Source organism: Trichomycterus rosablanca, chromosome 18 (assembly GCF_030014385.1).
Source record: "Trichomycterus rosablanca isolate fTriRos1 chromosome 18, fTriRos1.hap1, whole genome shotgun sequence".
In the NCBI taxonomy this organism is placed as follows: Eukaryota; Metazoa; Chordata; class Actinopteri; order Siluriformes; family Trichomycteridae; genus Trichomycterus; species Trichomycterus rosablanca.
The window spans coordinates 9,174,932-9,193,634 of record NC_086005.1 but is presented as its reverse complement, the minus strand read 5'-3'; the positions used below and the strand labels follow the sequence as shown (position 1 = coordinate 9,193,634).

Sequence of the window (18,703 nt, the reverse complement as noted above, 5' to 3'; positions counted from 1 at the left end):
TTTAGTGACATGTTTTTCCTTTAAAAGAAGTGTTCTATTTTTAACTTTATAGATGCACTACACTTGATTAACCCAGAACCTTAAAGAACCACCTATAAGACATCACACACACACACTTAACCACTGTAGGCTTGATATTTGCAGTGATCACACGCCATAAAAGTAGAAAAGTTGTGTAGAATTTGTAAAACACAATAAACTCATAAAGAATTTCAAGACGTGACCAAATCAAAGTCATGGTGTACAACCCGGCAAAAAATTACAACCCTGTTATATGTGTCTGCTTTTATTAATTTTTTTGTTCAAACTATTATTACTACTGCTGGTATTGTTGTTTATTATTATTATTATTATTTCAGAACTAGTATTATATTAGTGGTAGTTTTAGTACAACCCCAAATCAGAAAATGTTGGGACAGTATGGGAAATGCAAATAAAATAAAAATGCAGTTTTCCTTACATTTACTTTGTATTTCATTTGACTACAGACAGTGTGAACTCAAGATATTTTATGTTTTATCTGCTCAACTTAATTTCATTTGTTAATATACCTCCATTCCTGCATTTCAGGCCTGCAACACTTTTCAAAAACAGTTGGGACAGGGGAAATTCAGCTAGTAATGAGGTGTAAAAACTAAATAATGATGCGATCATGGTTTTGTACAAAAGCAGCATCCAGGAAAGGCTGAGTCTTTGATGAGCAAAGATGATCAGAGGATCTCCAGTTTGTCAACAAATGTGTGAGAAAATGATTGTAACGATGAAAAACAATCTATCTCAAAGAAAGATTGGAAGGGATTTGCATATTTCTCCCTCTACAGAGCATAATATCATTAAACTATTCAAGGAATCAGGAGGAATTTCAGTGCGTAAAGGCCAAGAGCGCAAGCTTATGCTGAACGCCTGTGATCTTCGATCCCTCAGACGGCACTGCATCAAGAACCTCCACTCAACAATAGCTGATATAACCACATGGGTGAGGGATTACTTTGGCAAACCTTTGTCAAGCTCTACAATACAGAGTTACATGCACAAATGCCACTTAAAACTTCACTGTGCAAAAAAAAAGACTTATGTAAACCATGTCCAGAAGCGGCATCGACTTCTCTGGGCTCTGAGGCATCTAGGATGGACCATCACACAGTGGAAACGTGTATTGTGGTCAGATGAATCAGCATTCTAGGTTTTCTTTTTTTTTGTGGAAAAAATGGACTTGTGCTCAAATGCAGGTTCAAATTTCCAAAGAGGAAAAGGACCATCCAGACTGTTATCAGTAACAAGTCCAAAAGCCAGGGTCTGTCATTGTATGGGGCTGTGTCAGTACCATTGGCAAAGGTCATTTACACTTCTCTGATGGCAGCATTAATGCACAAAAGTACATGGAGATCTTAAAGCACAACGTCATCTTTTCCAGGGACGTCCATGCATTTTCAACAAGGCAATGCAAAACCACATGCTGCACACATTACAAAGGCATGGCTGAGGAAAACGAGGGTATGGGTACTGAACTGGCCTTCCTGCAGTCGAGACCTGTCCCCAATAGAAAATGTGTGGAAAATTTTGAAAGGAAAAATGTGACAACGACGACCCCATACTGTTGCACATCTTAAGACGTGTTTGCAGGAAGAATGAGACAAAATAAAACCTGAAACTCTAAATCATTTGGTATCCTCAGTGCCAAAACGTCTTTTACATGTGGTGGAAAGGAATGGCAACATTCCAAAATGGTAAATGCTTTACTGTCCCAACTTTTTTTTAAATGTGTTGCAGGCCTGAAATGCAGGAATTGATGTGTATTAATAAATGAAATGAAGTTGAGCAGATAAAACATGAAATATCTCAGGTTCATCCTGCCTGCAATGGAATAAAAGACAAAGTAAATGTAAGAAACTCTGTGTTTTTATTATTATTTGCATTTTCTATGCTGTCCCAATTTTTTTCTGATTTGGGGTTGTATTATTAATAGTAGTAGTATTAATAGTGGGAATAACAAAGTATTGTCAGTAACAATAAGGCATTGTAATTAATATTATTATAATGATCTATAACAATATTATCATTAATAGTAGTAATATTGTACGTATAGTTCAAATAAAAGACTCAGACACACGGCAAGACAATAATTAAATAAATATATTTAATATGAACCTGTATGAAAATATTTTATCATTTATTTTTCCTTTCAGCCCCAGTAACAGTGAGACACATCAGAGTAACTACATTAACTGTACATTAGCATTTCTACCGGATCAGGGTGGTGCCCATGTTTACATGATTACCTGATGTCAAAGTTTACATACATTTAGGGACATTCATGTTATGGTAGCTTAGAGATTTTAAAGATTCCTGCAACTAACTTTTTCTGTGACAATAACTGGAACACATACTTCTTTACCTCATACTTCCTCATACATGATTGTGACTGCCTACAGCTGAAGACTTTTCTGCCCATAATAATATGAAGCTTTCTGTATGCTTGTGTGTTGGTTGTGATACTTAAGCCTAGATAATTCATTAGACAAAATGTTTTCAGATCCTGCTTTTACTTTGTCTGTGTGATCTGCAAAAAACTTCAGTCAATCTAAGCCTTCTATGTTTACAATAATCTCTTTTTACAGGGCCATAGTGATGTAAAGCTTTCTTGGCTTTGTACAGTGTCACTTACGCTCCAGTAGTCTTTTTTTGGTGGTCTTGGATTGACCATCTGGTCATCCAGACAAATTGCCACTCAGAATAATGAGACACTTTATGTTTTTGTATAAGCTTGGCAAACAGACCACTATCCATTCATTTACTCACTGTGTGTTTACTACCACTTCATCCTGGCCAGGGTGAAGGTGGGTCTGATTAATTGGGCAAAAGGCAGGAAGGAAACACCCCAAACAGGTGCAAGTCCATCACAGGGCAGACACACACAATTTAGTTTCAATTGGCATGATTGCATGTCTTTGGACTTTTAAGAGGCAACCAGAACACCCAAAAGAAACCCACCCAGACACAAGGAGATCATACAAAGTTCTCAAAGAAAGGACCCTGGGAATTGTGCACCTCTAGGCCCTTTTTTGCTGAGAGACAACAACGCTAGCCACTGTGCTGCCCTGTTATCCGAGTAGCTGATATTGGATACAGTCAAACTAGCCCTATTTATAAAGGCACAGTGAAGTCACCCGCTGTAGTCAATCATAATCACATTATTATTATCACATATACATTATCATATCACATTAGTATTATCTACTTGGTGTATCACAGAAGATCCTGGGTTCAATTCCCAGGTGGAGCAGTCTGGGTCCTTTCTGTGTGGAGTTTACATGTTGTCCCCTTGTCTGTGTAGGTTTCCTTCAAGTGCTCCAGTTTCCTTCCACAAGTTTAAAGACAATTAATCAGGTTAATTAGAGATAATAAAAGTCCCCCTAGGTATGAGTGTGTGTAAATTTATGTATGTGTGTTTGCCCTGTGATGGACTGGCAACCTGTTCAGGGTGTTTCCTGCCCTTCATTCAGTAAATTGGACCCACTACAACCCTGAATAGGATGAAGCGGTGGTAAAACAGACAATGCTGTATCACAATAAATGAATGCAAAAACTCAAAAACCCACGAAGATGTGTTTCAAATATTCAGTCACATAAAAAGAACTGTTGCATAATTCCTAAGATTATATATATATACAGTGTATCACAAAAGTGAGTACACCCCTCACATTTCTGCAGATATTTAAGTATATCTTTTCATGGGACAACACTGACAAAATGACACTTTGACACAATGAAAAGTAGTCTGTGTGCAGCTTATATAACAGTGTAAATTTATTCTTCCCTCAAAATAACTCAATATACAGCCATTAATGTCTAAACCACCGGCAACAAAAGTGAGTACACCCCTAAGAGACTACACCCCTAAATGTCCAAATTGAGCACTGCTTGTCATTTTCCCTCCAAAATGTCATGTGATTTGTTAGTGTTACTAGGTCTCAGGTGTGCATAGGGAGCAGGTGTGTTCAAATTAGTAGTACAGCTCTCACACTCTCTCATACTGGTCACTGAAAGTTCCAACATGGCACCTCATGGCAAAGAACTCTCTGAGGATCTTAAAAGACGAATTGTTGCGCTACATGAAGATGGCCAAGGCTACAAGAAGATTGCCAACACCCTGAAACTGAGCTGCAGCACAGTGGCCAAGATCATCCAGCGTTTTAAAAGAGCAGGGTCCACTCAGAACAGACCTCGCGTTGGTCGTCCAAAGAAGCTGAGTGCACGTGCTCAGCGTCACAGCCAACTGCTGTCTTTGAAAGATAGGCGCAGGAGTGCTGTCAGCATTGCTGCAGAGATTGAAAAGGTGGGGGGTCAGCCTGTCAGTGCTCAGACCATACGCTGCACACTACATCAAATTGGTCTGCATGGCTGTCACCCCAGAAGGAAGCCTCTTCTGAAGTCTCTACACAAGAAAGCCCGCAAACAGTTTGCTGAAGACATGTCAACAAAGGACATGGATTACTGGAACCATGTCCTATGGTCTGATGAGACCAAGATTAATTTGTTTGGTTCAGATGGTCTCAAGCATGTGTGGCAGCAATCAGGTGAGGAGTACAAAGATAAGTGTGTCATGCCTACAGTCAAGCATGGTGGTGGGAATGCCATGGTCTGGGGCTGCATGAGTGCAGCAGGTGTTGGGGAATTACATTTCATTGAGGGACACATGAACTCCAATATGTACTGTGAAATACTGAAGCAGAGCATGATCCCCTCCCTCCGGAAACTGGGTCGCAGGGCAGTGTTCCAGCATGATAATGACCCCAAACACACCTCTAAGACGACCACTGCTTTATTGAAGAGGCTGAGGGTAAAGGTGATGGACTGGCCAAGCATGTCTCCAGACCTAAACCCAATAGAACATCTTTGGGGCATCCTCAAGCGGAAGGTGGAGGAGCGCAAAGTCTCGAATATCCGCCAGCTCCGTGATGTCGTCATGGAGGAGTGGAAAAGCATTCCAGTGGCAACCTGTGAAGCTCTGGTAAACTCCATGCCCAGGAGAGTTAAGGCAGTTCTGGGAAATAATGGTGGCCACACAAAATATTGACACTTCAGGAACTTTCACTAAGGGGTGTACTCACTTTTGTTGCCGGTGGTTTAGACATTAATGGCTGTATATTGAGTTATTTTGAGGGAGGAATAAATTTACACTGTTATATAAGCTGCACACAGACTACTTTTCATTGTGTCAAAGTGTCATTTTGTCAGTGTTGTCCCATGAAAAGATATACTTAAATATCTGCAGAAATGTGAGGGGTGTACTCACTTTTGTGATACACTGTATATATATATATATATATATATATCAGCCATAACATTAAAACCACCTCCTTGTTTCTACACTGACTGTCCTGACCATTGAAGAACAGCATGAAAGGGGGCTAACAAAGCATGCAGAGTAACAGATGGACTACAGTCAGTAATTGTAGAACTACAAGGTGCTTCTATATGGTAAGTAAGGCCGATAAAATGGATAGTGAGTGTAGAAACAAGGAGGTGGTTTTAATGTTATGGCTGATCGGTATATATATATATATATATATATATATATATATATATATATATATACGTATATATCAATGTATTTTTGATGTGTTAATGGTCCAACGTTTCAAATAATAATCTCTACATTTGTCCATTATTTTGGTTAGCAATGAACTCAAGTGGTTTTTTTTGGTTTGCAGAGCAGTGTGCCTTTGTCAGGAGTCTCTGAGTTTAGTTCTTGGACACATGCCCAGTCGTGTCTGATTACACAGCGTTTATTCTGATTCTGACCTCCACCTCTTGTATGACAATCATGAATCCTGTCCCACTATTCTGTCCTCTGTGTCAGCTTGTTTAATCACAGTCTTTGTGATTTAGATCACAACGTCCTCATTACAACTTTATCAGCGTGGATCAGGATTGGCGGTGCTCTTCTGAGTCCTTCTGCTTCTCTTGCTTATGGTGGTAAAGCCGCAGTGCTGTAGGTTTGGCTGCTCTCCAGGAGGAAAGCGTTTCATGAAGTGCACATCTTTCTGGTTAGGCAGCGTTTGTTGACCTCTGCGAGGTCGTCCCTTTTTGGTGAAGCCAATGTACCAGTCTAGGTAGCGGGCTGACATCCAGGCAGTGTAGTTATTCTCCAGGACCATCTCGATGAAGACACACTCTGCATTCACACTGCTGGCTTTCTGTTGAGCAAATGCCATTTTTTTAAGATTATGAACAGAAAGTAAAACATTTAATATGCTTTTATAGAAGATATAGATATACTTTATTTGTCATATATACATATACAGTTGTACAGTACAATAACATTCTTTCTTCGCATATCCCAGCTTGTTTGGAAGATTTGAACCGCCAATCTTCCGGTTGATAGCCCAAAGCTCTACCCACTAGGCTACCACTGTCCCAAAACAGTGCAGGAACAGTAAAAATGTAAAAGTTCTCGTTCTACTTGTGAAAGTTGTTAGTTGTGATGGATGATGGGAAAAGAGTTACCTTGAAGGACTTCTAAGTAATACTACAAAAAATAATTTAATTTTAAATTTAATTTAATTTTTGACTGGCCCAGTCAAAACCAGTGATAAACATAGCAGTACTCAAATTCATGAAAGTCAACTATTGGTCCAACTATTCATTCAAGAACCAGTGAAATCCCAATACCGGCATGACATTCAGTATATCCTCTACAACGTTTTTATTGTTTATTTAAACTGTACACCAATCAGCCATAACATTAAAACCACCTCCTTGTTTCTACACTCACTGTCCATTTTATCAGCTCCACTTACCATATAGAAGCACTTTGTAGTTCTACAATCACTGACTGTAGTCCATCTGTTTCTCTACATGCTTTGTTAGCCTCCTTTCATGCTATTCTTCAATGGTCAGGACTCTCCCAGGACCACTACAGGGCAGGTATTATTTGGGTGGTGGGTCATTCTCAGCACTACAGTGACAATGACATGGTGGTGGTGTGTTAGTGTGTATTGGACTGGTATGAGTGGATCAGACACAGCAATACTGATGGAGGTTTAAAATACCTCACTGTCACTACTGGACTGAGAATAGTCCACCAACCACCAGCATCCTGTGACCACTTATGAAGATCTAGAAGATGACCAACTCAAACAGCAGCAATAGATGAGCGATCGTCTCTGACTTTACATCTACAAGGTGGACCAATTAGGTAGGTGTGTCTAATAGAGTGGACAGTGAGTGGACACAGTATTTGAAAACTCCAGCAGCGCTGCTGTGTTTGATCCACTCATACCAGCACAACACACACTAACACACCACCACCATATCACCTCTTAAATAATACCTGCGGTGGTCCTGACCATTGAAGAACAGAGTGAAAGCAGGATAAAAAGGTATGTAGAGAAATAGATGGACTACAGTCAGTAATTGTAGAACTACAAAGTGCTTCTATATGGTAAGTGGAGCTGATAAAATGGATAGTGAGTGTAGAAACAAGGAGGTGGTTTTAATGTTATGGCTGATCGGTGTATATTTACTGTATCATTTTATTTTGATAAAGATTTGATTAATTTGTTGACAATATTTAGTTTAGATACTCTTTAATGCTCTATGGTCTAATTCTACTCAAAATAGACATCAATCATGCTCTTAAAGGGTTCACAGATGCAGAGCTGATCAACAGCAGATCAGAAGAAGAGATTATAAAAAAAAGACCGAAAAATCAGCAGAAAATGAAAATGTATGTTTGTTTATTTACTGAACTTATTCCAAATTACAAAGTAAATTGATTCTAGTCGATTCGAACTATTCCGGAATGAAAAATCTGAAGTGAAATTAAGGTTTTTGATATACAGTGTGATATAAAATCCACCAAATTGGACGATACAAAAATCTTTAGCTAACATCGTCAAAAAAGGTTGTGAAAACTGTTTAAAAAATAAAGAACAGCTTCAGTGGTTCACTTACCCTTCCCACAAGTTTTCCCCGGCGGTTCATGCACAGGTAGTAGTTGGTCTCCTTTCCCCGGATTCGTACCTGGCTCCCGAAGTTGTCAGCCTCCACCATGAGCTGGGCTTATGAAGAGATACAGACAGACAAGAATAAAGACTTGCCAAAGATGTGCTCACTTTGCCTTCATAACCTTTGCCAGGGAATTTTTTGTTTCATGCCAAGACACAACCAACTCCCTACCTGCAACTATTCACCACAGTGACTGTTACTCATCCACGCTAATCACCGTTAAAATAATGTCACCATCATGACAAAATCAATCAGCACTAAACAATACTGCATGTTTTTCCCGCTTCTAAATCAGTGCAAGTGACTGATAAGAGTTTTAATCCTTTAAGCTCTTCTACAGTGTCCAAATTGTACCGTATGAACTTACAAGCCATTTGTAACTGGACGGGGCTTGAGATTCGTTCTCTAGTCCTTGAATGACATGGAGGTCATTTAAGACCAAACCCCCACCAAATTCCTCTTGTACTTTTTTGTAGGACTTGATGCCCCTGTGTTCAGAACAAATGATATACAGCTGGGCAAATGGAAATCAATTAATGGATTGATGAATGGGCGGTCAACCAGGACTTCCCTTGTTCGACCTTGCTTTCTTTGTCCTAGAGTATATCTGGCCTATCTGATGTATACAGTACCCTATAAAGTATTCACTCCCCTGTTTCATTGCCTTGGATTGCAAAATTTTAATATAGTAAAGTGTGTTTCTTATTCATTAAATCAAATGAAAAATACAAAAACCTTTAAATACAACTGAATTCTGAAGTGTTTATTACCTTTATTATTGTAAAACTTACTCTGATCTCCAGCATAACTTTGCCAACTAACTCAATTTGTTGATGGTCAACACTTGTGTAAGAAATTTGGAATTGAGCCCTTTTTACTTCCTTCAAAATGATGCATAGCCAATCTCTTGGCTAGTTTAATCAGTTTGGTGGAGATTGTAAACACAGCAAATCAAAATAACATCAAAGGTACATTCAAAACAAGTCAAAGAACAAATCATAGAGACACACAAATCTGGAGATGAATACAAGACCAAGGCAGTGAACACACCTAAGTGCTCATTTCAGCCTAGTGAAAAAGATTTAACTATATAACTGCAATGCTTAAGTCAATTTACTACTATAAACTTAGTCAATGAATTAGACTAGCGTTTACAATAATTACTGACACAAGTCATTGTTACTAAATGTCATATTTAAACACTTAAGTTTATAGTGGTATGTGAGGAGTAAATATATAAAAGACAGATCTGTCAGGTAACACCATCACCATTGTAAAGTGTGGTGGTGGTAGTATTATGTTCTGAGGATGCTTTTGGCATTCTGGTCAGGATTAAAAAATGAATAGCAGTTACTTGTAAATTGTTCTGTGCCGTTCAGTTTTGCAATTATAAAAATATACTGCACATTTATAAATGATTTTTTATTTTTTAAAGCTATATTGAGAAAAATAAGAAACTTAATTCCAAATCTAAAGTTTTTAGTGAAATTTATACAGATTTCCGGTTTGGATTAAATCCCCCATTTGTGTAAAAATAGGTTGGGGTCTGGATACTTTTAAGGCGTTGTATAAATATAAATTTTCAAGTCAGTTTATGCAAATCCATAATGTATGTCTGTAAATAGCCTTGAAGACTGTAGATGTTCTGCAATTTGCCAGTTCTTATTTGTGTAAGTCAGGTTAGTTAAACTTACCGAATTTGTCACCATCTTCTCCTGTAGCTATGATTTTTCTACCAAGGATTTGAACGTGTTTGCCACTGGTCCTGCTGTAGAGCTGATACACCCGGTGATATTTCCTGCTTAGACTGTCCCGGGCCCCTGTTTGATTCTCTACATGCTCCCCGAAATCAACATTATCTACAGCTAGCACCTACACACATAAAGAATCAAAAGTAAGAATCATTAACAATTATTTATTCTTAATGTGGTTTATTTATATATACAGTATATTACAATGTTATAAATGGTAACCCTTATAATGTTGTTCATAATGAAATGAGAAAAAAAAGATATGGGAGGAAATCTGTCCAAAAACTTTTGACATTACTGTTAACTGTATCGTCAGATGTACAATTTTGGTGTAAGGTGACAGCAGTACTAGTAAAAAAAACGTAGCTAGTTTTGAAAAAATAAATTTTTGGATGCTAAATGTAAGGTTATTTTACATTAAGATTAATTTAGTTAGAAGCTCATTTATGCTTTGCTTTCTAGTGGAGGTGACCAATTTAATGGTCTCTAGACTGGTCTCCCAAAAATCAATTTAACTTTAATCCAAATTATTCGGCTGTAGAGGTTCTCATGAGAACTAAAACACATCACCCCAATTAAAATCTTTGCATCGGCTCATAGTTTGTTAAAGAATCGACTTTAAGGTTCTAATACTGGTCTACAAAATATTAAATGGTTCAGGAGCATCAGATCTGTTTTATATACTAAATCAGACTAAAGCCAGGAAGAATCTCAGTTATCAGATTAACATGAAAAGAAACAGTTTTAAACTTCTGTGCTGTTCACAAATCAAACCGACTGCCAGAGAGCTTTAGAAATAACTTCAAGTTAGACATTTTTGATCAAGACTTAAAACTATTCTACCAGTCCTAATGTATGTTTCATGCTTTTCTTCCTCAGATTTTCAATACTTTTTCTCTTTTAATTCTTGGCTTATAATTTGTATCTGTATTTAATAATCTGTATAATCTGTATTTAATTTGTTGGTGTAGATAAACTTCTGATCTCTGTGGTGGGTGGATATAAAAACCAATAGCAGAGAGGAAGTTACCTGAAGTAGGCTACACAACAGCAATAATATCTGGACACATCTAGAAGGAGAACACACAAATATAAAAAGATTGTGTTTGCATACAAATTTTGAATATGATGGACCATTTATTTATTCATTCATTCATTTATTGTCTGTTTTACTACCACTTCATTCTGGTCAGGGTCACAGAGGGTCTGATTCATTAAATGAGAGACAGGAAACACCTCGAATAGGTTGCCAGTCCAGTGCTGTGAGGTGACAGCGCTACCCATTGCACCACCGTGATGCCAATTATTCATTAAGACTTCTTGTTATTAAAGGCATCACATAGGTGAAGATCTGTTTTATAGCCTGTGTTTCACGACTTCCCAAAATAGGTTGATTATCCAGTGACTTTTTTGTAAGAAAAAGTGTGTACCAACAGGTACACCTTGTTGTGTAACACTGCCTTACAAAAGTATAGACTATAGAGCAGACACTGGTACCACTGAATAGATGGCTGCCTGTACCATTTTGGAAGTTTATACAGTAGTAGTAGTAGTAGTAGTAGTCATCAGACAACATTGCAACATTTAAGTTGCTTTTTACAACTAAACTTTAATACAAAAGCTTTTCAAATACCATAATGTAGTTGTTGTTGAGAATGGCTTATAGATGTTATGTAGTTATTTCAGTTATGTGGCTGTGCTTTGATACATTTGCAACAATTTCGTAAAGTGGCATCAATCTCTGTCATTATAAACTTTCACTAAAACACTGTTACTTTTTGCACAGGTCAATGAAACACTACCATGATTTTTACATTTTATTTTGGTAATGAATTTTTTTTTTGTGTGAAAGTATATCATAGATAAAAAGACAAACACAAACTATATGTTTCTGGAATAATCACCCCATCATTGCTGCCATGATTTTTGATACCAGCAACACTTACTATTTGTCCTGTTTGGTACTTGTTTAGTTGCATTATGTTGCTTTGAAATTTCACATTCTAAGACCCTAGAGCTTTTTATGAGGTTTATTACAGATCAAGCTAACAGAACCTTTCTGTGTATCTTTGTTTGTGATTTAGTCACTTTAGGGTCAAGATTATTTTTCACTATGCAGCTGTAAGTTTAGTAGAGGTAAAAGCATGCCAGTGTGCCCTTGAGCTGATATCTACGAAATAGTCTACATAGAGCACACACTCAGACTAATTGGGGTATATTTGGATATTAGGAACTCGACATCTGTTGGCCCTTAATGTTTGACCTGAATGTGAAACATATGTAGTTTTACCCAAACTCGCCAACCTTGAACGCTCAGAAACAGGGAGATTTTCCAAACCTCCAAAGCCTGGCAGACTGGGGTGTTTCTCCTGAGAGGTTCAGACATGCATCACAGAGTTTCTGACATTCCTTGTAAGCCACGTTATGAATAAAACTCAGAGTTACAAGACATGAGCAATGCGTACTGGCTATATAGTATGCCACTGTTACATGTCATATCAAGCCACATGTACCAGATTAATCAAACGCACTTTGTTAATACTCGTCATGTTTTATAGGATTTACTTTAAACTTTTAGAGGAGTTTTAAAGAGAACTTACATGATCAGAAGTGTGAGGACGGAGCGCATCGCCGCAGTCGCTCCAGACGCAGATCGTTTCCAGAAGCGCATCCGCAAGTCGCATCGCTTTACTCAACGATTCGGATCGTATCGTCTCTGTCTTCATGACACAGAGAATAAAATCCAGTTAATTTTTGTTTTGTGGTTTGAGATCTGCGCAGAGGAAAAGGGAGATGCCAACTTCAGAGATCCAACCTGCGGTGGATGGAGGGACTAGGGGCGGGGGCGTGCACGGCCAGGATGAAGGATGAGGGGCGGGGCTCGTTCCCGATAGTAACGTGTTCCTCACCATAAAGCGCAGTTATCGCCAAGGTGAGGTCAATAAGAGACGCAGGTGACCAGTGTCATTAACCTTTTTTCTACATGGATATCGAAAAAAACGATTCGTTGAACTGAGATTGCAAAAAAGAAACTGTGTACATGACGTAACCAATCACTTGACTTGTATCCTATTAAAATTATTAGAAAGATGTTTTAAATTGAGAGTCCATTAGTGGGACCCTTAAATGGCTTTGGTGAATTGAACACATTTTGCCAAGATAAATAAAATAAAACACAATGCTGCAAACAGCTTATTATTTTGTAAGAATATTTTCAAAGTGCATTAATTGTTGACATGCTCTTTAAAATGAAAGTGCTGGTTATTACATATTCACACATGTACAATAAATTGCAGCAATCTAAACCTTTATTGGGCAGCACGGTGGCTCTGTGGGTAGCACTGTCGCCTCACAGCAAAAAGGTCCTGGGTTCGATCTCCAGGCGGGGTGGTCCGGGTCCTTTCTGTGCTTAGTTTGCATGTTCTCACAGTGTCTGGGTGGGTTTCCTCCGGGAGCTCCGGTTTCCTCCCACAGTCCAAAAACATGCAGTCAGGTTAATTGGAGACTAGGTGAATAGGTGTGTGTGTGTGTGTGTGTGTGTATGTGTGTCTGCCCTGCGATAGACTGACGCCCCATCCAGGGTGTTACTGTGTGCCTTGCGCCCATTGAAAAGCTAGGATAGGCTCCAGCACCTAATTGGATAAGCTGATTGGATAAGTGGTTAAGAAAGTGAGTGAGTGTAAACCTTTATTTAAATCAAAATGGGTAAACAGTGATAAGTCTTTATTTTTTCCAGCAATGGAATAAACACTGCAACCAGTTTTTAACCTGAATTTTGAAACATATGCTGTGTAATAGTAAAGCATAAATATTTTATAAGAAAATAAATCCCTGCTGAAAACAACACCACAGAACAAAATCAACTAATTGCAGGTTGGATGGTTAATGCTGGTTTTGTGTGCAAAACACAACAAATTACCAGCAAGAAACAGCATAACTACTGGTCTGTGACAAACATAAACTTGTTCAAAACACAACAAATGCTGCTCAAAACCAGCAATAATATCATCATAATATAACAAATGCTGACCAGTGACCAGTATAACCAGCATAAAAAACTGATCATTAAATTTGTTTTAAACAACACGTGTTGGTCGGTTGTAAGTTGAAATATTATTACTATAGTTAATATTCTGTGCCGGTTTGCAACTATCCAGAGAAAGGTGTGGGCCGACGCCAGTGTAGTTTTGAGAACTACATCCCCCAGCATCCCAATGCTAATCAGCAATCATTGTCATCAGGTGTGAGGACGCTTTAAAGCCAGTGTACTAATGCAGCACTGCGCTGAGTTTTTGCATGTTGCACGACGAAGCCGGTAAGGTAGCCCAAGCCCAAGCCCTAGCCCTAGCCCTAGCCCTAACCCTAACCCTAACCCTAACCCAGACACTGATCATGTGATTTTGGTTTTGTTTATTTGCCTCAGCCTACTGCAATTTGGTTCAGATTTTTTGTGGTGTACACCCATCTTTACACATTCAAAACACACCTTATTTAAATTGTTAGTTCTTTAGGACCATAGTTACCCAACATAAACAAGCACAGCTCAGTTTAAACCATTGATATATCCACCTTTGGTAGTAAACCAGCAATTAGCTAATGCAAACCTGTCCTTTGTGAGGGAAAACAGGGACAACACTTATCAAGACTGCAATAGAACAAAGATGTCACACTCTAATCCTGTACTTTAAATAGTTTTCTCATCAAACAAACCATCTCATCAGTAAGTCCATGAGAAGGTCCTGGTAATTTGCTGATAAATTGGGTTAGGTGTGCTAAATGAGGTGAAATGCTAAACTGTACAGCAAGGCTGTGATCACAATATACTGTATATTGAGGAGAGGGGGCACACCACCTCCAATCTTTAGATATGCTCAAAATGTAGCTCAATTAACTGAAGTAAACATTATAAACATATTTAAATTATTAGCTCTATGTAATGTAAGTATTTGTAGCCTTATAGCAGGCAGATCTAAATAAAACATCAAAACTCAACCAGTGGTTCTTTGGGAGAATTGAAAAATGGCTAGATATTGTGTTAGCTTAAATTTAAGCCAAGTCGATACAAAGCTGGCAAGACCAACAACAACGCTGAGCACTATTGTTGGATGAGAAGGCCTGGCTTGCAATTGGCTTTCCAAATAATTGCAAAGGTGTTCAGATGGGTTGCAGTCAGGTGTCTTTGCAGGTCGTACTGTGTGCCCATACATAACTTGTCTAAGTTTTCATGGACCTTACTTTGTGCACATGATGGAACAGGAAAGGGTGTGGCTGAAATACGTGAATATAATAATTTGTTGTGCCTGCATACTTTTGGACATATGATGCAACTCTATTGGTGACAAACCAGCGGTTTTAGACCTGAATGAACAGTGTGAGAACTGGGCTGTTTTCGCTGCATAGTTTACTCATTCCCTCAATGGAATGGCGTCTTGCTAAAAAAATGAGCTTGGCCTGCATGTCCAAATGAAAGGTTTCAGACAAAATAGGAGTGTCTCCCCCTTCTGTGTGTCTCCATCTGTCTAGCTCAGCCTCTTCCTCTTGGCTCATCCTATTACTTTCCAGACTTTAAAGGAAGCTTAGGCTGCTAACATAAGACAGGTCACTACCACAACAAAGGAGGTAACGTTGAACTATGACTTTGAATAAACACTTTCCCACAAAAAAAATTCATCCTCCCTGTCTGTCCCCCACCACTCTCATTTTCCCCTCTCTGTGTTATTTTGCTTTTGGCTCTGTTAGGTATGTGCACTTGTTATTGGGTTCTCCATGGTAGCCAGGCTTCTGGAATAGATTAGGCTGGGTGTGGGGTTGGGGGAGGTGGAGATGAAGGAAGCAAGGGATGGTCAGATGGAGCGAGTTGAGGACTGAACTCAGTAGAGGGAGACAAACCTGAGGATATGAAGGTGTAAAAAATGGGAGAGGAAGTTTGTGCACAGCTGAACAAATGATGGAAAAAATGGATTTATGGAAACTGAAATAAAACATGGAGAATTCAGGACACTGTAGGTACAACTATGATGCATTAATGCAGCTCTGTATTGTTCATTTGTTCATTCATCTTCAGCAATTTTGTGTTACTGTGGATATAGAAAAACACCATTACTTAAGGGGGTGATAGACGTATCTAATGTCTGTTTGAGCTGAAAGTAGAGGTATGAAGTGCTAGAAATATGTTTGTTCTGCAGAACTATTTGTAAAATTATCAAACTACTTGGTAAAACAGAACAGCGATAAACAAGTGCAGAAGAAGACAAAAAAGCTATTACAGCAACCACTTAAACATAACTTTGTTCTTCTTACATTACTGCATCTAAACCAAGGTCATAGCCATAAGTTGAGTGGGTGCATTGTAATGGCAAAGATACAGGATTAAAGTACAATTATAACCTGGTGGGACTTGAATCCACAACCTTTGCATTGTCTCAGATCTGAGTCTAGAAATCCAACGTGCGTCACAGAGCCTGATTACTCCTAACCCCAAACCTGATTTTGTCAGTCATTGCTATTATACACCATAAATCTGCTCCTACTGCTCTCAGCTTACTTTCGCTTTTTTTAGGCTGCCCAAGAATTAAAACTGCCACCCTTCCTCTTGCCCATAATGACTCACTGAATTAAAACTGACTGTAGTGAAAATAAACCTATGTGCACTTTTATCAAACATACAATGCTATTTATGACAAACAAATACAGCTTCAAAGGAAACTATATAAATATGTAATAAAGAAAAGCTACTACCATCTACGATTTCACGTGGGTTTTCAATCAAATATAATGCGACATTAACGTAAGTTAAATACCCCTGTGACTATTTTCACTTTTGCAGTTTCAGGACGTATTGATGTTAACATTACCTTTCCATGCAAGTCAGAGCTGTTATAAAGACTTAGAGTAAGTGAGGTGCTGGTGTTACAGCATTACAGTAATTAGCGTTCCATCAAGCGTTCCAACTGATGAGAACACTGATGAATCCTAACATTATGCAAAGCTATTGAATAAAATATGTTTATTTATATTTTTTTACATCAGTATATATGGGGAATGGCATTTTGAGCATGCCCGAATATTGGGGGTATGTGTCCCAGACACTTGGTCAAGACACAATCTGAAAAAGCAAAAAAAGTTTTCAGCCCAAAAGTGTTCATCACCCTTGTATTATAAATTGCATCCTAACACATTATGAAAAGTAAAGACAAGTAAAATCGATTTTATTTACACACTTGAATTGAGTTTCTAAGCATGTGGTAAGAGGCGCTGTATTTTCAATGTGTCTACTGTTGTGGTTCTCAACCTTTTAATCAGCTGGGTCTCAGCAGACTGCAAAGTTGGACTGAAGCAAGTTTAGTATAGTGATAATAGGCCTCATGCCGTGCACTTCAAATAGTCTGCAGGTCTGTAAAGATACAAGTTCTCATTTATATCAATGTTCATGCCATGTTGGTATATACTCTCCTCTTTGACCTTTAAATTTAATTTCACTCTCCTGGTGGTACCCATGTGTTTGGCAGCTTTCTTACAATGCATTTCCAGTCTGTGGTATTACGAGCTATCGTCACTCCTCCACCCCCACTGCCCTTCTGCTCTCCTTTGTGGTGGCTGAGTTTAAAACCACAAGTTTCCTCCCTCTCAGCTGGTAGGAACATATTAACGGAGCCAGAAAACTCAGAAGTACATAAATGGGCATTTGCGTTTTTGTGTAAAAGTGTCTTTAAGTGGGAAAATCAAAGGTGTTCAGTAGCGGCACATGGATCTCATGGGGCATTTCATGGAGGTTAAAAATGATGCTGATGTTTAGGAATCTTGGCTGGGGGGTACATCTAATACTTTGTTTAGTGCCAGTGCTGCTCAGCTCCAGTAAGGCAGGTTTAATTTCTGCCTCTGGTTTCTGTCTGTGTTTTTTTTTTATTTTTTATTTTATGATTTTTTTAAATGTTTTTTTTTTATTTACTTCAATGTCTTTGTACATCCCAGCCACCCTAAATAGTGTGTAATGGTCTGCGGTAAACTGACACAATGTACAAGGATTTGTTTCTGCCTTTTATTTACGTACACAAGGCACAGAACCTACAAACACAGCTTATCAGGATTCAGTAGTTAGTGGACAGTTTTTTTCAATACTATGAAATGCTTCTCATGTAGCTTCTCAAGCTATTTTATGAGGTTAAGGCATGGTGTAGCAAATCTGATGGCACTGACAAAGATCTTGGTGATTCAGGTTCTGGCAGCTCCATTTTATCATGTCAGAGGCAAGTTCAAAGAAGAGTGGTTCCACTTTTGTATGACTAATAGTCTATAGTCTAGTTGCCCTGTGGGAAAAGTTTAACATTCAAGCTGTATTGTCCACACATTGCCTCAGTCTCTTAAAATGCCAGCTAGTTGTCATTCAGCACTAATTTGCTATTACACATTTGGCCTGAGTATTACTAACACATGCACAAGCACAACTGTTAATAAGGGCAGGTTTATACCATGGTGATGTTCTGCAATACGTCAAAATTCTCTACCAAAATTACATGCAGTTGGTAGACTGGAGTTTTAACGAGAACATATATATTACAAGTCAAATCACAAAAGAAGCCAAAAGAATAATTAACACAGAATACATGAATAGTAAATTACAACAGTCTAATAACTGTGAATACACTTAGAATGGAATGAAAGAAAAACATTTGTGAGTTACGTGCCGTTAAAGCACATCTGGATTTCTGTAAAACTTAGAAAAACAAAGAAAGAACAAGAACAAAAAGAAGCAGTGTAATGGAAAATTAGTCTGCCATAATCAAACATGAATGTGCTGATGTATTCCCGAAAACGACAGAAAATATGGCAATACAACACAGCCTCACAGGCTTAAGAAAAGAAGTTACGTTTAGTACATTTTACACTTCAGACTTGAATTTTTAACTTAACTCACCTACGAACTTAATAAACAATTGTGT

The 18,703-nt window shown here is 38.3% G+C and overlaps 1 protein-coding gene across 1 annotated transcript; it reads right to left on the bottom strand.

Annotated features, from left to right (window-relative positions):
- Nucleotides 1–5,918: 5,918 nt before the first annotated feature.
- On the bottom strand, nucleotides 5,919–12,393 carry fgf18b (fibroblast growth factor 18b). The gene is made up of 5 exons (XM_063014735.1): nucleotides 12,365–12,393; nucleotides 10,795–10,834; nucleotides 9,708–9,885; nucleotides 7,960–8,066; nucleotides 5,919–6,200 (listed from the first exon to the last, which is right to left on the bottom strand). Exons 1-5 carry the CDS (start codon nucleotides 12,391–12,393, stop codon nucleotides 5,919–5,921), a joined length of 636 nt encoding a protein of 211 aa, XP_062870805.1.
- Between the last annotated feature and the right edge of the window lie 6,310 nt (nucleotides 12,394–18,703).

Coding starts and splice junctions, on each gene's coding strand:
- fgf18b (XM_063014735.1), bottom strand. CDS start 12,393: ATGCGCTCCGTCCTCACACTTCTGATCAT. Junction 9,886..10,794: donor TGTTGTGTAGCCTACTTCAG/GTAACTTCCTCT, acceptor TTATGTGTGTAG/GTGCTAGCTGTAGATAATGT. Junction 6,201..7,959: donor GGGGAAAACTTGTGGGAAGG/GTAAGTGAACCA, acceptor TTTGCTCAACAG/AAAGCCAGCAGTGTGAATGC.